This window comes from Amblyraja radiata, chromosome 23, assembly GCF_010909765.2.
Source record: "Amblyraja radiata isolate CabotCenter1 chromosome 23, sAmbRad1.1.pri, whole genome shotgun sequence".
Classification (NCBI taxonomy): domain Eukaryota; kingdom Metazoa; phylum Chordata; class Chondrichthyes; order Rajiformes; family Rajidae; genus Amblyraja; species Amblyraja radiata.
In genome coordinates, this window is record NC_045978.1 from 25,325,311 (window position 1) to 25,352,571 (window position 27,261).

At 45.8% G+C, this 27,261-nt stretch overlaps 1 protein-coding gene across 1 annotated transcript; it reads left to right on the plus strand.

The window, feature by feature from the left end:
• Positions 1–13,421: 13,421 nt before the first annotated feature.
• Positions 13,422–27,261, plus strand: fam83d (family with sequence similarity 83 member D). The gene is made up of 4 exons (XM_033041866.1): positions 13,422–14,284; positions 20,333–20,500; positions 22,923–23,047; positions 25,218–27,261. Exons 1-4 carry the CDS (start codon positions 13,811–13,813, stop codon positions 26,203–26,205), a joined length of 1,755 nt encoding a protein of 584 aa, XP_032897757.1. The 5' UTR covers positions 13,422–13,810; the 3' UTR covers positions 26,206–27,261.

The window sequence follows — 27,261 nt, forward strand, 5'->3', positions numbered from 1 at the left end:
AATGTGACAGGTTTATAGATTTGTTTTGTGCACTTACTTGCCTGTGTAAGATTTCTGATGTATCAATGTAACTCAGTCTTCAAAATGATACACAACTCTCTTGTGGAGTTTGTAGGTATTAAGAAAGTTATCGTTTTAAGTGCAATGTTATTCTCCCCTCAAGGAGAGAGTATGTGTGGGGTGAAGGAGGTGTGAAGGTCGTCCCCTCTGTAATTCATTTTAGCAGTCAGGTGTGTAGTAGTCACAAAGGCATGTCTTGCTTTAATGCATCGCCTCACTGAAATTGTTCCTGTGGCACAGTGGTGCAGCTTTTGCATTGCTGCCAAACAGCATAGCGACCAGGATTCCACCCTGCTTCCAGTTCTGTCTGTGTGGAGCTTCCACGCTCTCCCTGTGACCTGATGTTCTGGTTTCCTCCCACATTCCATCAATGTGCTGGTTGGCAGGTGATTCGGCTCTTGTATATTACTCCCAGTGTAGATGGACTGGGAAGTTGATGGATGTGATGATAGTTCAGGGGGGTGGCAGTGTGGCGCGGCTGGTAGAGTTGCTGCGTCACAGCGCCAGAGACCCGGGTTCAATCCCGACCTTAGGTGCTGTCTGTGTGGAGTTTGCACGTTCTCCCTGTGACCACGAAGGTCTCCTCCGGGTGCTCTGGTTTCCTCCCACATCACAATGACGTACGCATTTGTACGTCAATTGGCTTCTCTATATTGCCCCCAGTGTGTAGGGAGTGGATGAGAAAGTAGGATAAGGTCGAACTAGTGTGAACGAATGATCGATGGTTGATGTGGATTGGGTGGGCCGAAGAGCCTGTTTACGCGCTGACTTTCTAAACAGACATGCGAGTGAGAATGGGTTACAGTGTAATAACTGGGGACATGAGATTGGGACTGATACAATTGCTCCAAGAGCTAGTATAGACCCAATGGACCAAATGGCCTCCATCCATAGGATACTCTAAGAAAGTATGACAACTTATACTGATGGAAGTTAAGAATAATTTTGTTCTCCAACCAGGGGTAAACAGAGTCGGTCTGTCCTTCAAACTGATTTCTCTTGGTAACCTTGCCAGGTCATGCTCATCCCACCATGGTAGCGCAGAGGTAGAGTTGCTGCCTTACAGCGAATGCAGCGCCGGAGACCCGGGTTCGATCCTGAGTATGGCTGGTGTCTCTACGGAGTTTGTACGTTCCCCCCCGTGACCGGCGTGGGTTTTCTCCGAGAACTTCGGTTTCCTCCCACATTACAAAGACGTACAGGTTTGTAGGTTAATTGGCTTGGTAAATGTTTAAAAAAAATTTGTCCCGAGTGGGTATAGGATGGTGTTAATGTGCGGGGATCGCTGGTCAGCACGGACCCAGTGGGCCAAAAGGGCCTGTTTCAGCCCTGTATCTCTAAACTAAACAGAGAGTTTGTACTGAGGGCATCCTGTGTAAACTTGAACGAGAAACTGATTTTACTATATTGCACATTTGCACGATGAGATCAAAGTGACTGAAGATCTTCCAATGTGATTTAAGGGGAACATTTCCTTGCATGAAAACTCCACTTTCAATCCACAAAGCTTAAACCCTCGGCACAAAGTGCTGGACTAACTCAGTGGATCAGGCAGCATCTCTGGAAAACATGGATAGTTTGGATCATTTAGTTTATTGTCATGTGCACCAAGGTACAGTGAAAAGCTTTTTAGTTGCGTGCTAACCAGTCAACGGAAAGACTACATAATTACAATCGAGCTGTCCACATTGTACACATATATACAGTGCCCTCCATAATATTTGGGACAAAGGCCCATCATTTATTTATTTGCCTCTGTACTCCACAATTTGAGATTTGTAATAGAAAAAAAATCACAAGTGGTTAAAGCGCACATGGTCAGATGTTAATAAAGGCCATTTCTACACATTTTGGTTTCACCATGTAGAAATTACAGCGGTGTTTATACATAGTCCCTTCATTTCAGGGCACCATAATGTTTGGGACACAGCAATGTCATGTAAATGAAATGAAGTATTATGTTGCATTTCCTTTGCATGTAATGACTGCTTGAAGTCTGTAATTCATGGACATCACCAGTTGCAGGGTATCTTCTCTGGTGATGCTCTGCCAGGCCTGTATTGCAGCCATCTTTAGCTTATGCTTGTTTTGGGGGCTAGTTCCCTTCAGTTTTCTCTTCAGCATATGAAAGGCATTCTCATTTGTGTTACAATCGGGTTATTGACTTGGCCACTCAAGAATTTACCATTTTTTTAGCTTTGAAAAACTCCTTTGTTGCTTTAGCAGTATGTTTGGGATCATTGTCTTGCTGTGGAATGAACCGCTGGCCAATGGGTTTTGAGGCATTTGTTTGAACTTGAGCAGATAGGATGTGACTATACACTTCAGAATTCATTATGCTACTACCATCAGCAGTTGTATCATCAATGAAGATAAATGAGACAGTTCCTTCAGCAGCCATACATGCCCAGGCCATAACACCCTCACCACCATGTTTCGCAGATCAAAGGTATCAAAGGTATTTTATTAGTCACATTCACATACACCCAGGTGTAGTGAAGTGAAATGCTTTTTGCCATTTTGCAGCACATAAAAAAAGATTACAGACATAACACCAATGAGAATCTTAAACACATAGAACATCCCCCCACAATGGCTCCCACCATGAGGGAAGGCACAAAGTCCAGTCCCCAACCCCAGTTCACACATAGTCGGGCCTATTGAGGCCTCCACAGTTGCCTCTACGGAGGCCCGATGTTCCTGGCCGTTCTTGCCGGGTGATGTTGCTCCGGCGTCGGGAGAGTCCTCCCAGCGGACTGGGAACCCTGGAACGGCCGCTTCCGCACTGGAGGCCGCGGCTTCCGAAGCCAACAAGGCCGCGCCGGTTGGAGCTCCACAACTGGCGATCTCATCTAGAGATCCCAGGCTCCCGATGTTAAGTTCAGCGCCGCCGCCCGCAGCTGGTTGCTCCACAGTCCCGCAGCTCCGCGATGTTGTTCCTGGCGGTCTCAGCTCACCGGAGCTCCAGCGCGGCGACCCAGGCAAGGCATCGCCCGCTCCGCGATAGCGCTCCAGCGCTGTGCCGCAGCCGAAGCCGAGGTTCTGGGCGGTCCCCGACAGGAAACGCCGCTCCAGGCCCGCTGGTAGGCCGCGAGGACGGGTTGAAGCTGCAGCCCGGAGAAAAGCTGCCTCTCCGACCAGGTAGGGACCCTGAAAGGTAGTTTCCCCCTTCCCCCCCCCACCCTCCACATAAAAAAAGTCTAGACCTCCAAACAAAACACTTAACTAACTAAAATAAAAAATAAAAAGATGAAGAGACAGACAGCTGCTGGCTGGGCAGCCGTGCACAGGACAGCGCCCCCAAGTTGAGGTGAGGTGGTATGCTTTGGATCTTGGGCAGTTCCTTCTCTCCTCCATACTTTGCTCTTGCCATCACTCTGATATAAATTAATCTTCGTCTCATCTGTCCACAAGTCCTTTATCCAGAACTGTGGTTGCTCTTTTAAGTACTTCTTGCCAAACTGTAACCTGGCCATCCTATTTTTGTGGCTAACCAGTGGTTTGCATCTTGCAGTGTAGCCTCTGTTCATTCAGTTTTCTGCAGACAGTGGTCATTGACAAATCCATACCTGACTTCTGAAGAGTGTTTCTGATCTGTTGGACAGGTGTTTGGGGATTTTTCGTTATTATAGAGAGAATTTTCCTGTCATCAGCTGTGGAGGTCTTCCTTGGCCTGCCAGCCCCTTTGCGATTAGTGAGCTCACCAGTGATCTCTTTCTTCTCAATAATGTTCCAAACAGTTGATTATGGTGCCCTGAAATGGGGGGGACTATGTATATACAAGGCTGTAATTTCTACATGTATCCAAAATGTATAAAAATGGCCTCTATTAAAATCTGACAATGTGCACTTTAACCACATGTGATTTTTTTTCTATTACAAATCTCAAATTGTGGCGAACAGAGGCAAATAAATAAACGATGGGTCTTTGTCCCAAACATTATGGAGGGCACTGTATATATGAAAAAGCGAATAATGTTTAGTGCAAGATAAAATCCGGTAATGTCCGATTAAAGTGAGTCTGAGGGTCCCCAATGAGGTGGATAGTAGCTCAGGACCGCTCTCTAGTTGTTGATAGGATGGTTCAGTTGCCTGCTAACATGTGGGAAGAAACTGACATTGAATCTGGAGATGTGCGTTTTCACCCTTCTGTACCTCTTGCATGATGGAAGAGGGGATTGGGACCCTTTTCCAGACCCTTCTTCCACTGGTCTGAAGCGGGGTCCCGACTCGAAACATCGCCTATCCATGTTTTCCAGAGCTGCTGCCTGACCTGGTTATTCTAGCACTTCATAAGGTCATAAGTGATAGGAGTAGAATGAGGCCATTCGGCCCATCAAGTCTACTCTGCCATTCAATAATGGCTGATCCATCTCTCCCTCCTAACGCCATTCTCCTGCCTTCTCCCCATTACCCCTGACACCCGTACGAATCAAGAATCTATCAGTCTCTGCTTTAAATATTTCTACAGCCTTCTGTGGCAAAGAATTCCACAGATTCACCACCCTCTGGCACTGTGCCTTTTGTCCTATGAAACTGGTCAGACTCTGGCTCATCAATTGGTGAAACAAGCACCAATGTCACCAAGAATAAAGATGGGGACTGCTTTATCTGAAATAAGACCAAAAGATATGCCTCCACCCCTGTCTAACTCTTCTCTTAATTGGCTTTGATAAAAATCATAACATTATCCCTAGTGCAGGGGTTCTGGAAGTTTTTTGTCCTGTTTACCCCTGGAAACTTTAATAGCACATCATGGACCTGTCCCACTTGGATGACCTAATCCACGGGTTTAGAAGACCCTAGACGAGTTGAAAAAAATGTCAAGGTCGTGTTGACTCACTGAAGTAAAAGACCTCCTACGACTATGTCTACGACCTCCTACAATTATGTCTACGACCTCCTACGACCTCCCTCGACCTCAGTCTTCCACACCAAAGACCAACTACGACTAGCTACGAGTGGAAAATGATCGTATGATAAAATGATGTCATGTTTGCATTTTTATTCTCGGGACAGTTGCCGACCTACAATTACCTACGACTACCTACGACTACCATCACGACCTACCTACGAGTAAAAAGTATCACTTTTTTCCATGCCAACCTTTTTTTTACTCGCGGACATTTTTTATCAGGCTGGAAAAAACGCCGCGACCTACTTGAGGCCACAAGTACGCGAAGAACACTTACGAGCATGAGGAAGAGTTACGAAGACCTCCTACCACCTCGTGGCGACCATGCTGCGAGTATGAGTCAAGGGCAAACTCGGCAGAGGTCGCCAATTAGGTCGTGAAAGTGGGACAGGGGCTTAACAATGTCATTTCACTTATTTATGAACAACTAATGATGAACAGATACCGGTATACCAGAACCAAACACAGTCAACCAATGAAAAAAAATATGTACAAATCCAGAATCAACAAATTTACCCCCTGGGTGGGCGAAATTTACCTCCTGGGGGTAAATTTACCCCAGGTTGGGAACCCTTGCCCTAGTGTGCAGGATAGTGTTAGTGCATGAGGTGATCACTGGTCGATACGGACTCATTGGGTCGAAGGACCCGGACTCGTTGGGTCGAAGGGCCCTTCTGTTTTTATTTCAGTGTTGGCTTTCAAAGTCCTGCAAATCTGTAGTGTACTTTCATTTTATGAATTCAGCTCCCTTGTTAAAAAGCGTGGAACTTCCTGCTTCTCATTTCCACATAGACCAGCAAAAAATAGCTCAATATATCATTCAAGCTGAACAAGAAATTCTGCTGCTGTGCAAAGATAAAATCTAGGCCAGCACTGATGTCAGCATTCTTTCTTCAACGTGTTTATTGGTCCATGCCTTTGTGGGGAGTTGCGTTAGAAATGTACAAAGATAGAAACAAGTAACTGCAGATGCTGGTTAATACACAAAAGGACACAAAGTGTTGGAGTAACTCAGCGGGTCAGGCAGCATCTGTGGAGAACAGGGATAGGTGACGTTTCAGGTCAGGATCCTTCTTCAGACTTTGCTTAAACAGCCCGTAGCAAAGTATCTTTGCTCAAACAATGTGTTGTTCTAAACATAAGATTCCCATCATCATTCAGTTGCGACACTACTAGCAAATCAAATTTTACATTAAATGTTTAGCGGAAGCCTCAAGTAGAAGTTCTTTCCACAATTTTTCAGTTACTCAAATCCATGGTCTCCTCAAGTTGTCCTCAGTGGACCTGGGTTAGGGAGGATTGATCCTGCGAAGGTTCATCTATAACTTCGACTCACTCCCCACCACCCATTAAACCACCAGCAGGGTCAACAATGGACAATGGGTGAGGACATCTTTTCAGCTTTGGGGGGCACAGTAGCGCAGCGGAAGAGTTGCTAGCTGACAGCGCCAGAGACCCGGGATTGATCCTGACTACGGGTGCTGTGTACGGAGTTTCTACATTCTCCCTGTGACTGCAAGTGATTTCTTCGGGTGCTCCGGTTTTCTCCCACACTCCAAAGAATTACAGGGTTGTAGGTTAATTGGCTTCAGGAAAATGTAAGTTGTCCCTGGTGTGTAGGATAATGGTAGTCGCTGGTTGGCACAGACTTGTGGACCGAAGGGCCTGTTTCCGCACTGTATCTCTAAAGTCTCTAAAGTGTCTAAAGTCTAAGGCTGGATAAAGTGTGGAAATAGGCCCTTCACTCACCCTGTTCCTGCTGACCAAGGTGCCCCATCTAAGTTAGTTCCATTTGCCTGCAACTTGCCTATGTCCCTCCTAAACCTTTCCTTTCCTTATACCTGTCCAAACCCCTTGAAATGTGGTTATGTTAGCTGCATCAAATACCTCCTCTGCAAACTCGTTCCATATACTCACCTGAAAAAGTGAAAAAGTTGCAGCTCAGGTTTGTATTAAATTTTGCCCCACTCACCTTCATAATTATAGGAGCAGTATAAGGCCATTCGGGATCATCAATCATGGCTGACTTTCCCTCTCAACTCCATTTTCCCATCTTTTTTCCATAACATATTAAACATATGTCCCTTAAGTATAGGTCCTCTTTTGTATTATTCCCCCACCCCACCCTCTCTATTCTCCCCATGCTTTTATACCCAACATGATTGTATTCCCCTGAGTGTATCATGATATGCCAATGCTGACTATGCTCAAGAGACCTGGATGTTAAACAGCGCGGGTAACACCTGTTCTTATCAATATAAAAGCCAAGACAATAAATTCAATGGAAGTCTCCGATCCCCAGCACATTCAAAGCCAATGCTGATATTACTCCAAACAGAGACTGAGGTAGGACTGGGAAAGAATGTTGTTGCCATTTTATTTTGTTCCCCTTTGGTATTCTCTTTTTTTTCTTTTCCATGAGACCTTGGCACTTAGTGAGGAACCATTGATCAACACCAGATTCCCAAAGAACTTCAACAAACCGAAATCATCCAGAATGTGAATATGTGGCTAAGAAAGACTCAGCCTCTGCTCCCATTTATCTCACTCTCACACACGCGCACACACACAAGTCCGTCGAATCTGCTCCGCCATTCGATTATGGCTGATCTATCTTTCCCTCTCAACCCCATTCTCCTGCCTTCTCCCCATAACCTCTGATGCCATTACTAAACCAGAACCTATCAATCTCCGCTTTATAAATACCCATTGACATGGCTTCCACCACCAATCTGTGGCAATGAATTCAACTGCCCTCTGGCTAAATAGATTCCTCGCATCTCCTTTCTAAAGGCACGTCCTTTTCTTCTGAGGATCTGCGCTGTGGTCCTAGATTCTCCCACTGATGGAAACATCCTACCAACGTCCACTCTATCCAGGCCTTTCGCTATTCAGTAAGTTTCAATGAGATCCCCCTCATCCTTCTAAACACCAGCCCGTGCAGGCCCAGGGATGTCAAACAGTTCTCATATGTTAACCCAATCATCACCAGGATCATTCTCGTAAACTTGCTCTGGACCCTCTCCAACGCCAGCACATCCTGCCTCAGATATGGGGGCCAAAACTGCTCACAATACTCCAAATGCGATCTGACCAGTGCCTTATAAAGCCTCAGCATTGCATCCCTGATTTTATATTCTAGTCCTCTCAAAATGGTGGTTACATGTGAATATTGCCTCCCATCACTGAATATCTCCAGGAGAAGATGATTTTAGTCACAAGTTCTACTTGTGAAAATATGCTGAGGTGTTTTTCGAAGCAAAGCCTTATATGGGGCACGCAGCTGTTATTTGGTGTAAGGGCAATTATTTCCCTGATTACATGAACTTGCTTCTTTTGTAAGTAAGCCACATAAATCAGAATGGCCCGAGATCTTAACAAGATAGCAGTTAACTCATACCCCAGAGAAGAAATAAATAAATCATTGTGAGATCGTGTCTCTGGTGGTTTTGTGTGAGAAGGAACTGCAGATGGTGATTTGAACCAAAGATAGACACAAAAAGCTGAAGTAACTCAGCAGGTCAGACAGCATCTCTGGAGAAAAGGAATAGGTGACGTTTCGGGTCCGAAAGGTCACCTATACCTTTTCTCCAAAGTTGCTGTCTGACCCGCTCAGTTACTCCAGCTTTTTGTGTCCATGTTGATGGTTTCGTTGGTGGGTTACAACCATAATGTATTTTTGTGAATGGAATTCAGTTGTTATGATGGGCTTGTGTTATTTATGTTTTCCACAATATTTTAACAAGGTGTAATTTAAAAAAAATTAAATGGGTCAATGCAGTTTAGTTTAGAGTTACAGATCTCTTGGCCCACCGATTTCGTGCCGACCAGGGATCACCTAATTACACTAGTAATATTCCTACACACTGGGTACAATATACAATCTTTACCAAAGCCAATTAACCAACAAACCTGTACGTCTTTGGAGTGTGGGAGGAAACCGAAGCACCCGGAGAAAACCCATGTGGTCACGGGGAGAACGTACAAGCTCCATACAGTCAGCACCTGTAGTCAGGATCGAACCCGGGTCTACCATGTCACCCCTGACTTAGACTTTAAGGACTAATTGCACATGTATTTCCATTTTGCTCTCATGTCTCTACTCAGCTAGATCTTGGTTGTTGCACATGCTACATTATGTACGGAGACACAACCTAGACTTTGTGATAACTGTATTAATGTTGTACAAGGTATTAAACTGCCCCAAATTCGTCTGAAAAAAAACATACAAAAACTGTACTAACTGTAAATGTGTGTGTGTGTATATATTTATATATATTGTTGTGTTTAACTTGCTTATATTTTTGTATCTTGTTTCAATCTATGCTCACCATTAAAATGAATCATTTGCTGTAAATGACAAACATTTCAAGCCTCTCTCCTGCTTTTTCTCCAATTGCATAAACAGAACCCAGTCAAGCTGAGTTCCAAGTCCTGTGTGATTCATAGGAATACTTCCACTGCGAATCTTAGCGTTGTGGTTTAATTACCGAAGCATTAAACCCAAAAATCTGGACTATAATTCCAGAGACATGAATTCCAAGTTTACCAGGGAGCTGAGTCATTTCAAATCTGTTAATTGAATCATTGTAGTAGTGCGGGGGGGGGGGGGGGGGGGGGGGGGTTAAGACATAGGGAAAAGAGGGGTGGGGAGAAGATTGGGTTGGAGAAGTGGGGGGAGGTGAAGGTGTGTGGGGGGGGGGGGGTAAGGAGGTGGGGGGGAGGGGTAAGGTGAGTGGGGGGTAAGGAGTTGGAGGGAGGGGGTAAGGCGAGGGGGGGGAGTAAGGTGTGAGGAAGGGGGTAAGGTGAGGGTAAGGTGGGGGAAACATGAGGTGAGGCGTAGTGGGGAGAGGCGGAGGATGTGGGAAGGTGAACGGTGGGAAGTTGGAGGAAAAGTGGGTGGGGGCGGAAAGTGGGGGAGAGAAGGGAAAGTTGGGGAGAGAAGGGAAAGTGGGGGAGGGGGTAAGTGGAGGGGGAGGGAAGAGGTGGTAGCAGGTGTGGGTTATTCCCAGAGCCTCAGCGATATATATATATAAACCTACACACACAAGAAACGTAGATGCTTAAAAATTGACTATTGTAATTCTTTAATCCAAACTATTTTGCCGTTTGCGTTGTTTGCAAATCGGGCGCCACCTCATGCATTTCATTGGTGGACAAAAATGCTGGAGAAACTCAGCGGGTGAAGCAGCATCTATGGAACGAAGGAACTAGGCGACGTTTCGGGTCGAGACCCTTCCTCAGATTGATGTGATGGTGGGGGGGGCGGGAGGAAGAAAGGAAGAGGCGGAGACAGTGGGCTGAGGGGGAGTTGGGAAGGGAAGGAGAAAGCAGGGACTATCTGGAATTGGGGAAGTCAATGTTCATACTGCTGGGGTGTAAACTGCCCAAGCGAAATATGAGGTGCTGCTCCTCCAATTTACAGTGGGCCTTACTCTGGCCATAGAGGAGGCCCAGGACAGAAAGGTCGGATTTGGAATGGGAGGGGGAGTTGAAGTGCTGAGCCACCGGGAGATCAGGTTGATTATTGCGAACCGAGCAGAGGTGTTCGGCGAAGCGATCGCCAAGCCTACGCTTGGTCTCACCGATGTAGAGCAGCTGACACCTAGACCAGCGGGTGCAATAGATGAGGTTGGAGGAGGTGCAGGTGAACCTCTGCCGCACCTGGAAGACTGCTTGGGTCCTTGAATGGAGTCAAGGGGGGAGGCAAAGCGACAAGTGTAGCATTTCCTGCAGTTGCAAGGGCAAGTGCCAGGAGAGGGGGTGGTTTGGGTGGGAAGGGACAAATTGACCAGGGAGTTAAAGCCCTGTCTCACTGTACGAGTTCATTCAAGAGCTCTACCGAGTTTAAAAAAAAATCAAACTCGTGGTAAGCACGTAGAATGAATGTAGCGGGGACGTCGGAGCTCGGGACGCCTCTTAGCGGCTCATAACGCTAACGGCAGGTACTCAGGAAACACGGTAAGCTCGGGAAGACTCGTGAAGATTTTTCAACATGTTGAAAAATGTCCACGAGAGCCCCGAGTACCTGCGAGTGGCCATTACCGTAAATCTCCGAGTTCGATTCAGGGCAAACTCAGGAGAACTCTTGAATGAACTCGTACATCAATCATACTGGTGCCCAAGAAGAGTAAGGTGACGTGCCTCAATGACTATCGACCAGTGGCACTAATGCCGGTGGTGATGAAGTGCTTTGAGAGGTTGATCATGGAGCAAATCAACTCCTACCTCGACAAAAACTTGGACCCACTGCAGTTCGCGTACCGCCACAACAGATCAACGGTGGATGCGATCTCGCTGGCCCTCCACTCCGCACTGGACCACTTGGACAACAAAAACTCATATGTCAGGTTGTTATTCATTGATTACAGCTCGGCATTTAACACAATCATCCCCTCCAAACTGGTTACCAAACTCGCAGAACTGGGTCTCTGCGCATCCCTCTGCAACTGGATCCTCGACTTCCTCATCCACAGACCACAGTCTGTTCGTATTGGTGGAAATGTGTCAGCCTCGATAACAATCAGCACGGGAGCACCTCAAGGCTGCGTGCTCAGCCCCCTGCTGTACTCACTCTATACCCATGACTGCGTAGCGAACCACAGTGCGAACTCCATCATCAAGTTCGCTGACGACACCACTATTGTGGGGCGTATCACTGATGGGGATGAGTCAGAATATAGAAGAGAGATCGAGCAACTGTCCATATGGTGCCAGCGCAATAACCTGGCCCTCAACACCAGCAAAACCAAGGAACTGATTGTGGACTTTGGAAGGAGTAGGAGGGGGACCCACAGCCCCATTTGTATCAACGGGTCGATGGTTGAAAGGGTCAAGAACTTCAAATTCCTGGGCGTGCACATCTCTGAAGATCTTTCCTGGTCCGAGAACACTAACGCAATTATCAAAAAAGCTCATCAGCGCCTCTACTTCCTGAGAAGAGTCGGATTGTCAAGGAAGACTCTCTCTAACTTCTACAGGTGCACAGTCGAGAGCATACTGACCGGTTGCATCGTGGCTTGGTTCGGCAATTTGAGCGCCCTGGAGAGGAAAAGACTACAAAAAGTAGTAAACACTGCCCAGTCCATCATCGGCTCTGACCTTCCTTCCATCGAGGGGATTTATCGCAGTCGCTGCCTCAAAAAGGCTGGCAGTATCATCAAAGACCCACACCATCCTGGCCACACACTCATCTCCCTGCTACCTTCAGGTAGAAGGTACAGGAGCCTGAAGACTGCAACAACCAGGTTCAGGAATAGCTACTTCCCCACAGCCATCAGGCTATTAAACCTGGCTCGGACAAAACTCTGATTATTAATAACCACTTTCTGTTATTTGCACTTTACCAGTTTATTTATTCATGTGTGTATATATTTATATCATGGCATATGGACACATTTATCTGTTTTGTAGTAAATGCCTACTATTTTTCTGTGTGCTTAAGCAAAGCAAGAATTTCATTGTCCTATACAGGGACACATGACAATAAACTCACTTGAACTTGAACAGGGGGACAGGGGGACGGTCTCTGCGGAAGGCTGACAGGGGAGGAGATGGGAAGATGTGGGCAGTGGTGGGATCTCGTTGGAGGTAGCGAAAATGTCGGAGGTTTATTTGTTGTATGTGGCGGCTGGTAGGGTGGAAGGTGAGAAGAAGGGGGACTCTGCCCTTGTTACGAGTGGGGGGAGTGAGCGCAGAGTTACGGGGTATAGAAGAGACCCTGGTGAGAGCCTCGTCTGTAGTAGAGGAGGGGAAATCGTTTCATTAGTGCTCAATGTTTAAAAAAAACTTGTTTCTTTAAAAAATAAGCAATGTACGATTTGAACATGTTGTAAACGAAGTGGATAAAAAGACCGACTCAACAAATGGAAGTGGAGGCACGAGAGATTGCGGAACCCCACAAATGGCAATTCAACCCAACAGTTGCAACCTCTGAGTTTCTCCAGCATTTGTTGTTTTTTTAAATATAAGACTTTATTCGTAATAAATATATACAATAGATATATATTTACCGATGTACCGATATATATAGATGTACCGTGGAAAAAAACTCCATCCGACATTCTCGGAGGCTACACATACATGTAATACTGAATTAACTCCCCATATCGCAATTTTCCCCACGCCCTTGCCACTCCTGTGGCCCACTTGCGTGTAATCCTGTTTGATACAAACGCAAGTCTTTGCAGCGCCTGTTGTTTAGCGTTTGAATTTCAGTATCTGTGCATTTACCAGTAAGCCTGCCCAAAAATTATAGAGGAGCTATAATCTTTGAGCCTGCCTTCATTGTATAACAGGTCCGGCCCTACCCTACCCTCCCGGCTGTTTTCGGTAAAATTTAAACCAGGAGCCAATCCCGAAGTGGTTGTGGATAAAAGTCAGTTTGAAAATAAAAGAGAGACGGAAGTTTAGACTGGGAGGGATTGTAGGAGCTGTAACCAATGGGCTCGGGACTGGGATCTTTGAATGCTTTGGCTCTTTAGCTGTCCAACGACAGGGGCGGGGTTGATGTTCGCAGAGGCGTTTTTATAGGCTGTGAGCACAGAGCTTTGAGGTCCAAGATAGACACGAAGTGCTGGAGTTACCTTTAAAGGTTCAAGACGGGCAGCAGAGTCGGTGCTGGGACGTCCGCTAGCAAGCTCAGGTTTGGAGGGGACAAGACTTCAGGCAGCAAGTTCCAATTTTGAGGGGGTTCAAGACTTTTAAAGGGGCAAGTAATAATCCAGGGGTGAGGTCCAGGAGACCCATTGAACCTCGAGACGGGAGCAGCGAGAGTGGGGGAATCTCAGGAGGACCACCAGGAAGGTCAAGGTGTGAAGTATCTCGCACCGCGCCATGAATGACTCCCAGTGTTTGGATGACCTCCCTATAATGTCCCGGTGGACCGCCATGGACAAACAAGAGGTGGGGGTTCGCGACTTCTACTGCGAAAGCCAGCGCTTGGCCCTGGAAGAGTTGGTGTCCGGTGGTCGAGAGGCTTACACCGCTTTCCTGGACCGGGAGAAGATGCCTGGCTTCTTGTCGGGCGAGGAGATCGCCGAGATCTCGAGGTCCACCGTCAGAGCCTCCGAGTCCATTGGCGAGACTCTGGAGCAGTCTTTCACCGGCTCCCAGGGACAATCCACCGGGACTTACTTCCCTGATGTTTCGGACGTGGAAGTCCCCAATCTGGAGCTGGGGTGGCCCACCTTCCCGGGCAACGGGTACAGAGGGGCGCCTGAGGTGGAGGTGCATTTCCAGCCCAGCTACGGCGACCTCATCTATAGCTGCAAGGAAGCCATCAGGAACCTCATCAGGAAGGCAAAACAGGTAGAGTTATACAACCGACCCTTCTGTCCAACCCATACCAAGATGCCCCTTCTAAGCGCATCCCATTTGGCCCATCTCCCTGTGAGCCTTTCTTATCCTTGTGCCTGCTTAAATGTCTTTTCATTGTTGTTACTGAACCATCACCGGGAAGGTTTAAAGAATGTGGGATCATATTGCAGTTTTATTGTGCTTTTCCCATCCCAGAACGCCATTGAACCATTTTTATGTAGGAGAAAAAGACAAAATACTTGAGTAACTTTAATGGGCCAGGCAGCATCTCTGGAGGTGATGCTTTGGGTCAGGACCCTTCTTCAAACTGATTTGTGTAGGACCCTTCCTCAAAGATGTTTGGTATGTTAGGATTAACTCTCTTGCTCCACTTTGAATGGTGAATTGGGCCATTTTAAACTCCTACAAACATAGTCATAGAGTTTGGTAACCGGCCCTTCAGCCCATGCTGACCAAAATGCCCCATCTACACTAGTCCCACAAGAAAAGGTATAGGTGACATGTTAAGTTGTAACCCTTCTTCAGACTGTGGTCTGAATCTTTGGTATAAACCAACATCTGCAGCTCCTTCCTCCTCTTAGGGTAAATCAATAAGGTCAGAATAAATTAACACAGCATCTGAACACTCTGCTTATACCTATCATTGCTGCCATGGCTATACAGTGCCCTCCATAATGATTGGGACAAAGACCCATCATTTATTTATTTGCCTCTGTACTCCACAATTTGAGATTTGTAATACAAAAAAAATCACGTGGTTAAAGTGCACATTGACAAGATTTTATTAAAGGCCATTTTTATACATTTTGGTTTTACCAAATAGAAATTACAGCTGTGTTTATACATAGTCCCTCCCATTTCAAGGCACCATAATGTTTGGGACACATGGCATCACAGGTGTTTGTAATTGCTCAGGTGTTTTTAATTGCCTCCTTAATGCAGGTATAAGAGAGCTCTCAGCACCTAGTCTTTCGATCACTTTTGGAAACTTTTATTGCTGTTTATCACCATGACGACCAAAAGTTGTGCCAATGAAAGTCAACGAATCCATTATGAGACTGAGAAACAAGAATAAAACTGTTAGAGACATCAGGCAAACCTTAGGCTTACCAAAATCAACTGTTTGGAACATCATTAAGAAGAAAGAGAGCACTGGTGAGCTTACTAATCGTAAAGAGACTGACAGGCCAAGGAAGACCTCCACAGCTAATTACTGAAGAATTCTCTCTATAATAAAGAAAAATCCCCAAACACCTGTCCGACAGATCAGAAACACTCTTCAGGAGTCAGGTGTGGATTTGTCAATGACCACTGTCCGCTGAAGACTTCATGAACAGAAATACAGAGGCTATACTGCAAGATGCAAACCACAGGTTAGCTGCAAAAATAGGATGGCCAGGTTACAGTTTGCCAAGAAGTACTTAAAAGAGCAACCACAGTTCTGGAAAAAGGTCTTGTGGACAGATAAGATGAAGATTAACTTATATCAGAGTGATTGCAAGAGCAAAGTATGGGGGGGAGAGAAGGAACTGCCCAAGATCCAAAGCATACCACCTCATCTGTGAAACACGGTGGTGGGGGTGTTATGGCCTGGGCATGTATGGCTGCTGAAGGTACTGGCTCACTTGTATTAATTGATGATACAACTGCTGATGGTAGTATCATAATGAATTCTGAAGTGTATGGACACATCCTATCTGCTCAAGTTTAAACAAATGCCTCAAAACTAATTGGCCGACGGTTCATTCTACGGCAAGACAATGATCCCAAACATGCTGCTAAAGCAACAAAGTAGTTTTTTCAAAGCTATAAAAAATACTAAATTCTTGAGTGGCCAAGTTAATCACCCGATCTGAACCCAATTGAGCATGCCTTTTATAAGTTGAAGAGAAAACTGAAGGGGACTAGCCCCCAAGACAAGCATAAGCTAAAGATGGCAGCAATACAGGCCTGGCAGAGCATCACAAGAGAAGACACCTGGCAACTGGTGATGTCCATGAATCGCAGACTTCAAGCAGCCATTGCATGCAAAGGATATGCAACAAAATATTAAACATAACTACTTTCATTTACATGACACTGCTGTGTCCCAAACATTATGGTGCCCTGAAATGGGGGGGCAATGTATAAACACTGCTGTAATTTCTACATGGTGAAACCAAAATGTACAGAAATGGCCTTTATTAACATCTGACCATGTGCACTTTAACCACATTTTTTTTTTTCTATTACAAATCTGAAATTGTGGAGTACAGAGGCAAATAAATAAATAATGGGTCCATGTCCCAAACATTATGGAGGGCACTGTATGTAGGAAAGAACTACAGATGCTGGTCTAAACTGAAGATAGACACAAAATGCTGGAGTAACTCAGGACAAGCAGCATCTCTGGGGAGAAGGAGAAGGAATGAAAGATGTGCAAAAAAAAAAGTAACAATGATACAGGAAACGGGCCATTGTTAGTTCCTTAATCATTGTTAGTTTTTTTGTATATCTTTCATTTGTCCTATATCTCTATATCATTGTCTATTTCTCTCGTTTCCCTTTCCCGTGAATTTCAGTCTGAAGAAGGGTCTCGACCCGAAATATCACTCATTCCTTTTCTCCAGAGATGCTGTCTGTCCCACTGAGTTACTCCAGCATTTTGTTTCTAATGCTGCCATGGAGATGGTAGAGTTGATCACAATGAGTAAGTTGCTTTGTTTATATGTATGAAGATCAAAACAGACTATTCTGTCTAAGTATTGATTTACTTACAATATGTGGTTCATTCTCTCTAAGTAGACAACCTAATAAGCACATGGATTGAAGCTTGGGCATTACAGAACTAGAAATACTGGCTGTAATCCTCAATCACATCCATATATATATATATATACACTGAACACCTACCCTTGGGTATTGATATAGCATAACACTGAAAACTTGATAACACTGAAATATGTATTAGTGTTTTATTTTTGCAGGGTCTGAATTCAAAGTATGCACATCCATAAACCATTATTGTTTTTGCAATGAGCTTCAAATATGGATTGTACTTGGACAAAACCCAATGTTAAATTTTAAGCAAAACACAAAGTGCTGGAGGAACTGAGACAGTCGGCAACATCTGTGCAGGGAATGGACAGGTGACGTTTCAGATCGGGGAAACTTCTACCCAATCCCTTCAAGATGCTGCCTGACTCGCTGATTTCCTCCAGCACTTTGTGCTTTGCTCAAGACTCCAGCATCTGCAGTTCCTTGTGCCTCCAATGTTAAGGTTTAATCTGCTTCCTCATTTATGTCCAATTGCCAGCACTCTTCATTTTGCGACGTTTATAATCTTTCCTACAATACCCTCAATTTGATAGGTATTTTGATCTGGAAAATGCCTCTGTTCCACTTCTCCAAGATGCTGGATTATCAGAGTTTATCACTGGATTATCAGTAGAGCTGCTGCTTTAATACGCTTGCAGCGCCAGAGACCCAGGTTCGATCTAGACTACGGGGGCTGTCTGTACGGAGTTTGTATGTTCTAGCTGTGACCGCGTGGGTTTTCTCCGAGCTTTTCGGTTTCCTACCACACTCAAAACATACAGGTTTGTAAGTTAATTGGCTTGGGTTTGTATACTGGTATAAGTGTAAATTGTCTCTCGCATGTGTAGGATAGTGTAAATGTGCGGGGATTGCTGGTCGTTGTGGATTCGGTGGGTCGAAGGACCTGTTACTCTCTAAACTAAACTACTTATCAACTATTTTTTGTGAGGGGAAAATGGAAGATAAAAGTGAATTTTATAACACGTTTCACATTCTCAGTGTTCCAGCAAACTTGAAGGCATGGCTTTAAGGCGAGAGGGGTTTAAAGCAGAGGTGTTGGTCATGTTTATTTTTGTACAGTGTGGTCGGTGCCTGGAATGCATTGCAGATGTGGCAGTAGTTATGATGGTGGATATTTAAAGGCTTTTAATTAGGCACATGGCTATGTGGGCAATGAAAAGATATGGATTATATGCAGGCAGAGGAGATTGGTTGGACCTGGCACCATGTTCAACACACACATTATGGGCCGTAGGGCCTCTTCCTACGCTGTACTGTTCTACAACAATACAATACAATACAATTTATTTGTCACTTGAACCTCATAGAGGCTCAAATGAAATGTTGTTTCTGCAGTCATACACACATGGAAAAAAAAGACCCAAGACACAACACAATTTACACAGACATCCATCACAGCGCATCTCCTCCTCGCTGTGATGGAAGGCAAAAAAACTTATCTCTCCCCTGCACTCCCCATTCCCCTCCCGATGTCAGAGTCAAAGCCCCCGGCGGGCGATGGCAATTGTCCCGCGGCCATTAAAGCCACTGCCGGGCGATGCAAGGCCACGCTCCGGGTCTGGTTGTTGGAGCCCCCGGCGGGCTCTAGCAAAGTCCCGCAGCCGTTGAAGCCACGCCGGGCGGTGATGTAAGGCCCCGCTCCAGGTCATCCTCGACCCCGCTACTCGGGCGGGAGAAGTCGCCGTTGCAGAAGCCCCGAAAAGCGGTCTCCCACCAGTAATTGCAACACTATTAATCTGAAGAATCGTGATTTTTGGTTAGACTACCTTGGGCATTAACAATGCCTTGGGTTCTGTTACTCCATTCCCTTTATTTTATCCCACATAAGGGTTTCGGCCCGAAACGTTGCCTATTTCCTTCGCTCCATGGATGCTGCTGCACCCGCTGAGTTTCTCCAGCATTTTTGTCTACCTTTGATTTTCCAGCATCTGCAGTTCCTTCTTAAACATAATGACAGCATGCATTGGATTGGAAGGATTAAACACAAATGCTCCTCCGAAGTCCTTGGCTGTGGATAATGAAAAGGAATTTAAAAGAAAAATATATAATGGGTTCTGGAAATTCAGAGCAAAGGAAACAAAGGGAAGCATCGGGCGGGGGCACAGTGGCGCAGCGGTGGAGTTGCTGCCTTGCAGCGCCAGAGTCCTGAGTTCGATCCTGACTACTGAAAGAGACCCATTCACTCTAGATTCTGCCTGACCCACTAGTGTTACTCCGGCACTCTCTGTGTTCTGATGAAACGCATTGACTTTTAGCACCAACTGTGCTCCACAGATACTGCCCGAGCTGCTAAGCATTTCCAGCACTTTTTTTAATTGTAGAAAACTGGTCCAAATTGCAAAATACACCTCCCAGCTAACCCACTGCTCAATCATTCTATGATACTTTATTGTCATATGCACCCAGGGATAGTGAAATGCTTTGTTTTGTATACAACCCAGTAAAACCATGTAGCAGACCTGACCTAGGCAGTACACAAGTGGCAACCGCAAGAAATGCAACACCTGTCCCTTCACCTCCCCCCTCGACTCCATTCAAGGTCCCAAGCAGTCGTTCCAGGTGCGACAAAGGTTCACCTGTATCTCCTCCAACCTCATCTACTGCATCCGCTGCTCTAGATGTCAGCTGATTTACATCGGTGAGACCAAGCGTAGGTTGGGCGACCGTTTCGCCGAACACCTCCGCTCAGTCCGCAATAACCTACCTAACCTCCCGGTGGCTCAGCACTTCAACTCCCCCTCCCATTCCCAATCCGACCTCTCTGTCCTGGGTCTCCTCCATTGCCAGAGTGAGCAACAGCGGAAATTGGAGGAACAGCACCTCATATTCCGTCTGGGGTCCCTGCGTCCTTATGGCATCAACATTGAATTCCCCCAATTTGGCTAGCCCGTGCTGTCTCCTCCCCTTCCTTCACCCTCTAGCTGTCTCCTCCCACCCTCCCATGCGCCCGCCCTCGGGCTCCTCCTCCTCCTCCCTTTTTCCTTCTTTCTTTCCCCACCCCCCATCAGTCTGAAGAAGGGTTTCGGCCCGAAACGTCGCCTATTTCCTTCGCGCCATAGATGCTGCTGCACCCGCTGAGTTTCCCCAGCAATTTTGTGTACCTTCGATATTCCAGCATCTGCAGTTCCCTTTTGAACACAGTACACAAGTGTTGCTTTGATGACGACAGAGTTGCAAAGTTCACTGAATTTCTAAGCATGTTTATATTTTAATATATTGCAGGTTATTGCAGTAGTGATGGACTCATTCACCGATATCGACATTCTCCAAGACCTCCATGAAGCCTGCAGAAGGAGAAGAATCCCTGTCTATATCCTTCTCGATCAATCTGGTCTCCCACAGTTTCAACAAATGTGCCGGGATGCTGGTGTCTGGGTGGATGAAGAGAGGGTACGTCTAATTATTTTTAGATTATTATTGTCATGCGAGCAGAGATGCAGTGAAAGGTGTCGTAAGTCATAGGAGCAGAATTAGGCCATTCATCCCATCGAGGCTGCTATCATGGTTGACCTGTTTTTCCCTCTCAACCCCATACTCCTGTCTTCTCCCCATAAACTTTGACACCCGTATTGATCAGGAACTATCAATCTCCACTTTATAAATACCCAAATGACTTGGCCTCCAGAGCCGTCTGTGAAAATGAATTCCACAGATTCACCACCATCAGGCTAAAGAAATTCTTCCTGTTCTCCTTTCAAAAGGTATGTGCTTTTATTCTGAGGCTGTACCCTCTGGTTCTAGATTTTCCCACTATGGAAACATCGTCTCCACATCCATTCTATCCAGGCCTTGCGCTATTCAGTTTCAATTAGGTGCTTCTAATCTCTGACAAATACAGACCCAGAGCAGTCAAACATAGAAACAAGGAAAATGCGTTTGGCCCATATGCCTCTAAATCTGCCCTATCCATGTATCTGTATAAATGTTTCTTAAACGTTGCGATAGTGCCTGCTTCAACTACCTCCTCCGGTACTCATTCTATACACCCACCACCACCTTTGGATGCAAAAAAAAAATATTACCCCTCAGGTTCCCATTTCCCCCCTCACCCTAAAACTATGTCCTCTGGTTTCCAATTCACCTACTCTGGGCAAAATATTGTGCGTTTATCTTATCTATTCCTCTTGTGATTTTGTACATCTCTATGTGATCACCCTTCATCCTCCTGGGCTCCAAAGAATAGAGCCCCAGCCTGCTCAACCTCTCTCTGTAGCTCAATCCCACAGGTCCTGGCTACATCCAGGTAAATCTTCTCTGAACCCTTTCAAGCACTCGTTCTTCTTGAGTTGTGCTTAAGAAGCTGTTAGTGAGCTGCTGCCTTCAACCACTGCAGACCTTCTGGTGTAGGAACTCCCGCAGTGGTGTGGGATAGAGAGTTCCAGGATTACACCAGAGGTGGCAAAGGAATTGTATGAAAGATACTATGAAACCGGGGCCTTTGGCCCACTGAGAGCTCCACATGCTTGCTGCAGTGGAAATTCTAACTTGAGATGGTTTTTGGTTTTTCCTCTTTCTCTGCTAATATTGGTCACATCTAGGTGGCGAGTAAATCATGATCTCAAAGTCTGCATCCCTGTTTGTGGCAGCTTCCTCCTCCGCCTATCAAGATATATGCGATCAACCCTCGTGTTGTGTCCGTTGTCATTAGTGTGGCAAGTGAAGATGTTGACAGTTTGTCACTTCAAATTATTGCACAGCGGTAGAGTTGCTGCCTTGCAGCACCAGAGACTTGAGTTCTTTCCTGACTAAGGGTGCTGTCCCTGCGGAGTTTGCACGTTCTCCCAGTGACCGCATGCGTTTACTCCAGGTGCACCGGTTTCCTCCCACATTCCAAAGATGTGCAGTTTTCTTGGCTTCTGTAAATTGTCCCTAGTGTGTACAATTGATCGGTGTGGACTCAGTGGGCCAACAGACCTGTTTTCACGCTGTATCTCTACAGAAAACTAAATTGCTGCAGGAATCGCAGAGATCAAGGATATTTCTGTGAAATGATGCACGAGACCCTTCTTCAGACACTAGGCACCCGCCACCCTCTGTTTAACAGTATAACAAAAACAACAAAGCCCACTCATCTCCTTTATACTTTGCCCCTCTTAAAGCTGTGCCTGCTAGAATTGAGGCCTTTCTGCCCATTGCACTGTGCTAGCCTTTGGAGACTTTTAATCAAATTAATTCAATTATTCTATTCCACAATAGCCCCTTCAAATGCTTATTGCAGTTCTCTATTCATCAATTCTTTCTACAACCTTTCCAGGGCAGATTATTGTAGTTGCGTTTATTTTTTAAATAGCTTCTATTGAGATTGTGTTTGAGAGAGCTGTAGCTATTTTTAAATTTTCCCTTCCCTGAGCCCCAACCCTAGACATTCAAGTCTAACATGGTTACCCGACACTACATTCTGGTTTGTATCTCTTCCCTTTGTATCATATCAGATAGTCCCCTGTACTAAATGCAGTTGAAATTGGCTTGTACAAATGTGTTCCCACGGTTTGGGGTGGCACAGTGGTAGAGTTGCAGCCTTACAGCGCCAGAGACCTGGGTTCGATCTTGACTATGGGTGCTGTCTGTACGGGGTTTTCTCCAGCTGCTCCAGTTTCCTCCCACATCCCAGAGACGTAGAGATTTGTAGGTTAATTGGCTTTGGTAAAAGATTGTAAATTGTCCCTAGTGTGTAGGACAATCACACTAGGGTGATTGCTGGTCAGTGCAGGCTCAGTGGATCGAAGGGCTTGTTTCCGTGCTGTATCTATAAAGTAAAGTCTAAAAGCTGCCTAAACTATTTGTTTCACATTTATCTATTCTTTACTTCCAGAAAATGAGAGTCCGCACTTTAAAGGGATGTACTTATTACTCGAGAACAGGAGCCAAAGTTATTGGAAAAGTCCATGAAAAATTCTTGTTAATTGACTGTGAGAAAGTAGCTACAGGCTCCTACAGGTAAAATAGAATGTTGTTTGTATTTAAATCTATGAATAATCACCCGTAGATTTACTATGAATTGTAATTGTTAGTAATATTGCCACGCAATGCCTTTGTATCGCAAATGATTCCCCAGAAAGTGCGTGTCCTTTAAACACTCTTTTGTTGATGGAAGGTATGGGGTAGATAAATTATTCCCCTTGCCTTGCAGTAGGGAGAGAAGTAAGTATTCTTTCCCCCACACACTGCCTTTTATCACTTCTTTATTAGAACATTTAATTTGCAAGTGCTTTATACAGGTCTACCACTTTTTTTTTTCCCTCCCCCTCAATCCCCTGGCATCCTTGGTTCCAGAGCCTTTGTATTATCCATTTTGCTGGGCCAACAAAGGTCATGGCCTCCGAGAGGAGTCCAATGGTACTGGAACAGGCCGCCTAGGGGCTGCGATATCGGCCCGCAAAGTCGGTCTTGGGTCGGTTATGGGAACGGATCTGCTGGCTTTGGCCGGGCCGGAGTATCAGAGCCCCAGCCACAGGGGACAAATTCGACCCGCTGATCGGAGCAAAGTCCCGATGAAGTCGCCTCACCCGGCCTAGGCACCAGATTTTGTTGTTGGGGGGGGGGGGGGGGGGGGGGGTTTCCAAGTGCGCTTTTGTAATTTTGTCCGGATTATAGGAGGTGCCGGACCACTAGTTGCTGGAAAATCAGTGGTGGATCTGTATATGAAAGTGCAGAGCATTTTATATATAGTACAGCTGTTTGTTTGGTTCAGTAGATTCTGAAAGTCAGCCTTTGATCCCATTTTGAATGTACAATGTGCATAGGTCACTGTTTGACAGTGAGCCATGCAGCATTATTGATTTAAGCAAATAGATTATGCTGGTACAGCTGCTTCAAAGTGCCAGAAACCCGGATTTGATTCTGACCTCGGGTGCTGTCTGTGTAGTTTGTATGTTCTCTCTGTGACTGTGTAGGTTTCCTTCAGGTGCTCTCGTTTCCTCCCATATCCCAAGGACATGCAGGTTAGAAGGTTAATTGCTCCAAGTGTGGAGGGAGCTGATGCAAAAGTGGGACAACATAGAACTAGTGTGAATGGGTGATGGATGGTTGGTGTGGACTCGGAGGGCTGAAGGGTCAGTTTCCATGCTGTATTTTTTTTTTAAATCAATTCAATACATCTAATTAGGATTGAGGGGAGAAAAAGATTTATTGATTTAGGCAATAAGAGTGGAGTATAATAGAAGTCAGATTAAAAATGTGGACTTAAGGCAGGTCTCCAAAGCAATTAAGAGGTGGTCATCTCTGTTTAATTTTCCCTAATCGGTGTTAAGACCTCTACTTCTTGTGCAAAATTTGCTTGAATGATGTTGCATAAATGTAGACCAGGTGGCACAGCAGTAGAGTTGCTGCCTTTCAGAGCCTACCTGTACGGAGTTTGTATGTTCTCCACGTGACCTGCATGGGTTTTTTATGGGATCTCCAGTTACCTCCCACACTCCAAAGATGAGCAGGTTTGTAGGTTAATTGGTTTGGTAGTATTGAAAATTGTCCCTAGTGTGTGTTGGATAGCGTTAGTGTGCTGGGATAGGTGATTGGTGCAGACTCGATGGGCCAAATGGCCTGTTTCCGCGCTGTATCTCTAAACTAAACTAAATTGTATTATTGGAGCCATCTCTTGAAGTGCTAACTATGTCTGCGAAGGGCGCTCAGCATTGCCAATGACTGCTCTCACCCCAACCATGGACTGTTTACCCTCTTACCATCCGGGAGGCGCTACAGGTCTCTCCGTTGCCGGACCAGCAGGTCCAGGAACAGCTTCTTCCCTGCGACTGTCACACTACTCAACAATGTACCTCGGTGACTGCCGGTGACCTCCCCCCCCCCCCCCCCCCCCCCCCACTCCTCCCACAGGAAAAACACTATGACTGTATGCATGTAAATAGATTTATTTATTGAAATCATATTCTATGTCGCTCTTCCAGGGAGATGCTAACTGCATTTTGTTGTCTCTGTATTGTACACTGACAATGACAATTAAAGTTAAATCTGAATCTGTGGGTGGGTTTTTTGGGTTTGTTTTTTTTTTTTAATTGGTCCTTGCCTTTTATTTAACCTTTCCCTGCCATTTTGTCCCTGTTTGTGTGTAACCCTTATCCCCCATGTTTTGCTGCCTCCATTTCTTCTGCAGCTTCACTTGGACGGATGGCAAACTGAACCGCAGTAACCTGACTGTGCTGTCGGGGCAGTTGGCAGAATACTATGATGAAGAGTTCCGAATACTGTATGCCCAGTCGGAACCGGTACCTTCCACGCACAATGGCTACGGGAATCAAGCTATTTACGAGGAGTTCACGATGAAAAGATTGCTGGCCAAAGACCCCGCGCTCGCCAATGTTCTAAGACAAGGAATCATTCAGTGTTCTCCAAGAAATCTCAAACCTGCCGAGAAAAGGCGACGACAAGAAAACCCTGGGTCAGCCCTGGACCAGCGTGGGTGTGAAGCATCGACCCTGGACCAGCGTGGGTGTGAAGCATCGACCCTGGCTGATAACGTTCCACTGGTGCCTGAAGAGGTGAGGACCATTTCGACGCAGACTGAGCCGCAGTGGATGCCAGAGGCCGGGATGCAGGGGGTTTCTACACAAACCTGTGCTTTAACAAAGGAGATGGAAACCCAAACATCATTCATCTCTCAATCGTCTGAAACTCAGACGTCTGCTGTGACTGAGGTCGTTCAACGGGCTCAAGTAATAACTTCTTCAGTGCTGGTGTCGCCCACTACAGTGGGTGACGGCGAGACTACGGACTTGCCCGATCTGCCTCCTGCCTCCACTGCCGAGTCCACGGCCAGTTCAAGTAGTTCATCTGGTACCACTGGTTCTGAGGGTCAGCCTTGCCGCCTAGCTGCCGGGTACCCGCACCTGGCCCACCACAGTGCCGACACCTCGCTGAGGAACTACTTTCAGAAGCTGAGCAAAGAGCGGCAGCTGCACTACTCCACCATCCGCTCGAAGCTGAACAACATGGTGGCCATCCTCTCGCGGAACCGGCACCTGAATGCCATCCGCAGCCGCGAGCCCGGCCAGTACAACGCGAGGGACGGGAGAGAGTTGACGAGCAGGGTCTTCAGCCTTGGCGGCGTACCCACTATGGCTTCATTCACACTGCGCAACTGACCACCAATAGATTCTGCACCCAATGATTTGTGCAGTTATGCAAGCACAGGCAGTGCAATGGGTAGCACTTCAACAAAACAACCAGAATACATGCTCAAAGGATGAATTTTAGTTGTTTGACCTTGCGGGATAAGCTTGCAGCTGTGCATGCCAACGTGCACTTTATTTATTTGCATGGAGGAAACATTGTCTGTGGTTTTGATGCATTATTTTTCTCCAAAGACTGTCTTTTTATTTAAAGACCAGAGTTTAGCTCTCTCGTCTCTGCATCTGATGCTTGATTCAAACCCCACTCGAAAGATTCCAACCTTGTACTCTGTTGTAGTACTGAAGGAGCTCCGCGTTGTCAGAGGTGCCACCTCTACCCGTGACTCCTGCCTCCTATGGGTAGATATGCAAGATCCTACGTAACAAAAAGTACCATTGTTTTGTACAACTACTTTACACTGTAAGTGTTAGCTTTTCCTTCCCTTTTTGTTGTCTGTAATACAGTACCTGATTTTCTATTTGATAGTCAAAGATTGTGGTTAGAGACATAGAAAATAGGTGCAGGAGTAGGCCATTTGGCCCTTCAAGACAGCACTGCCATTCAATGTGATCATGGCTGATCATCCTATATCCTGCCTTCTGCCCATATCCCTTGCTTATGATAGATGGAGTCAAAATTGGGTGGATAATGAAAAGAAATGGATTCTCCTGAAGGACTCAAATTAGTTTGCATTTTGTAAGCGCATGGAATAAAATATGGGAACATTTTTAAATCTTTATCTCGGTTCCTTTGAGGGACATAATACAATTTTGGTAGCTAATTAATCACTGCTTTGATATCTAACCACACTGAAAGAAAGATGATTTATTGATTTAGTTTGGAGGATAAAGACAAAGGGGGATTATTTTCCTGTTAGTCTCAATAGATTTGTCCCAGGATTCAGGAACTGACATCCAGGGCCCCTCATAAAAAGCACAAATAAAAATTGCTTGTATTTTTTTTTTTCAGGATAAAAACATGCTGTTCATAATGCCCCTGTCCCACTTAGGAAACATGAACGGAAACCT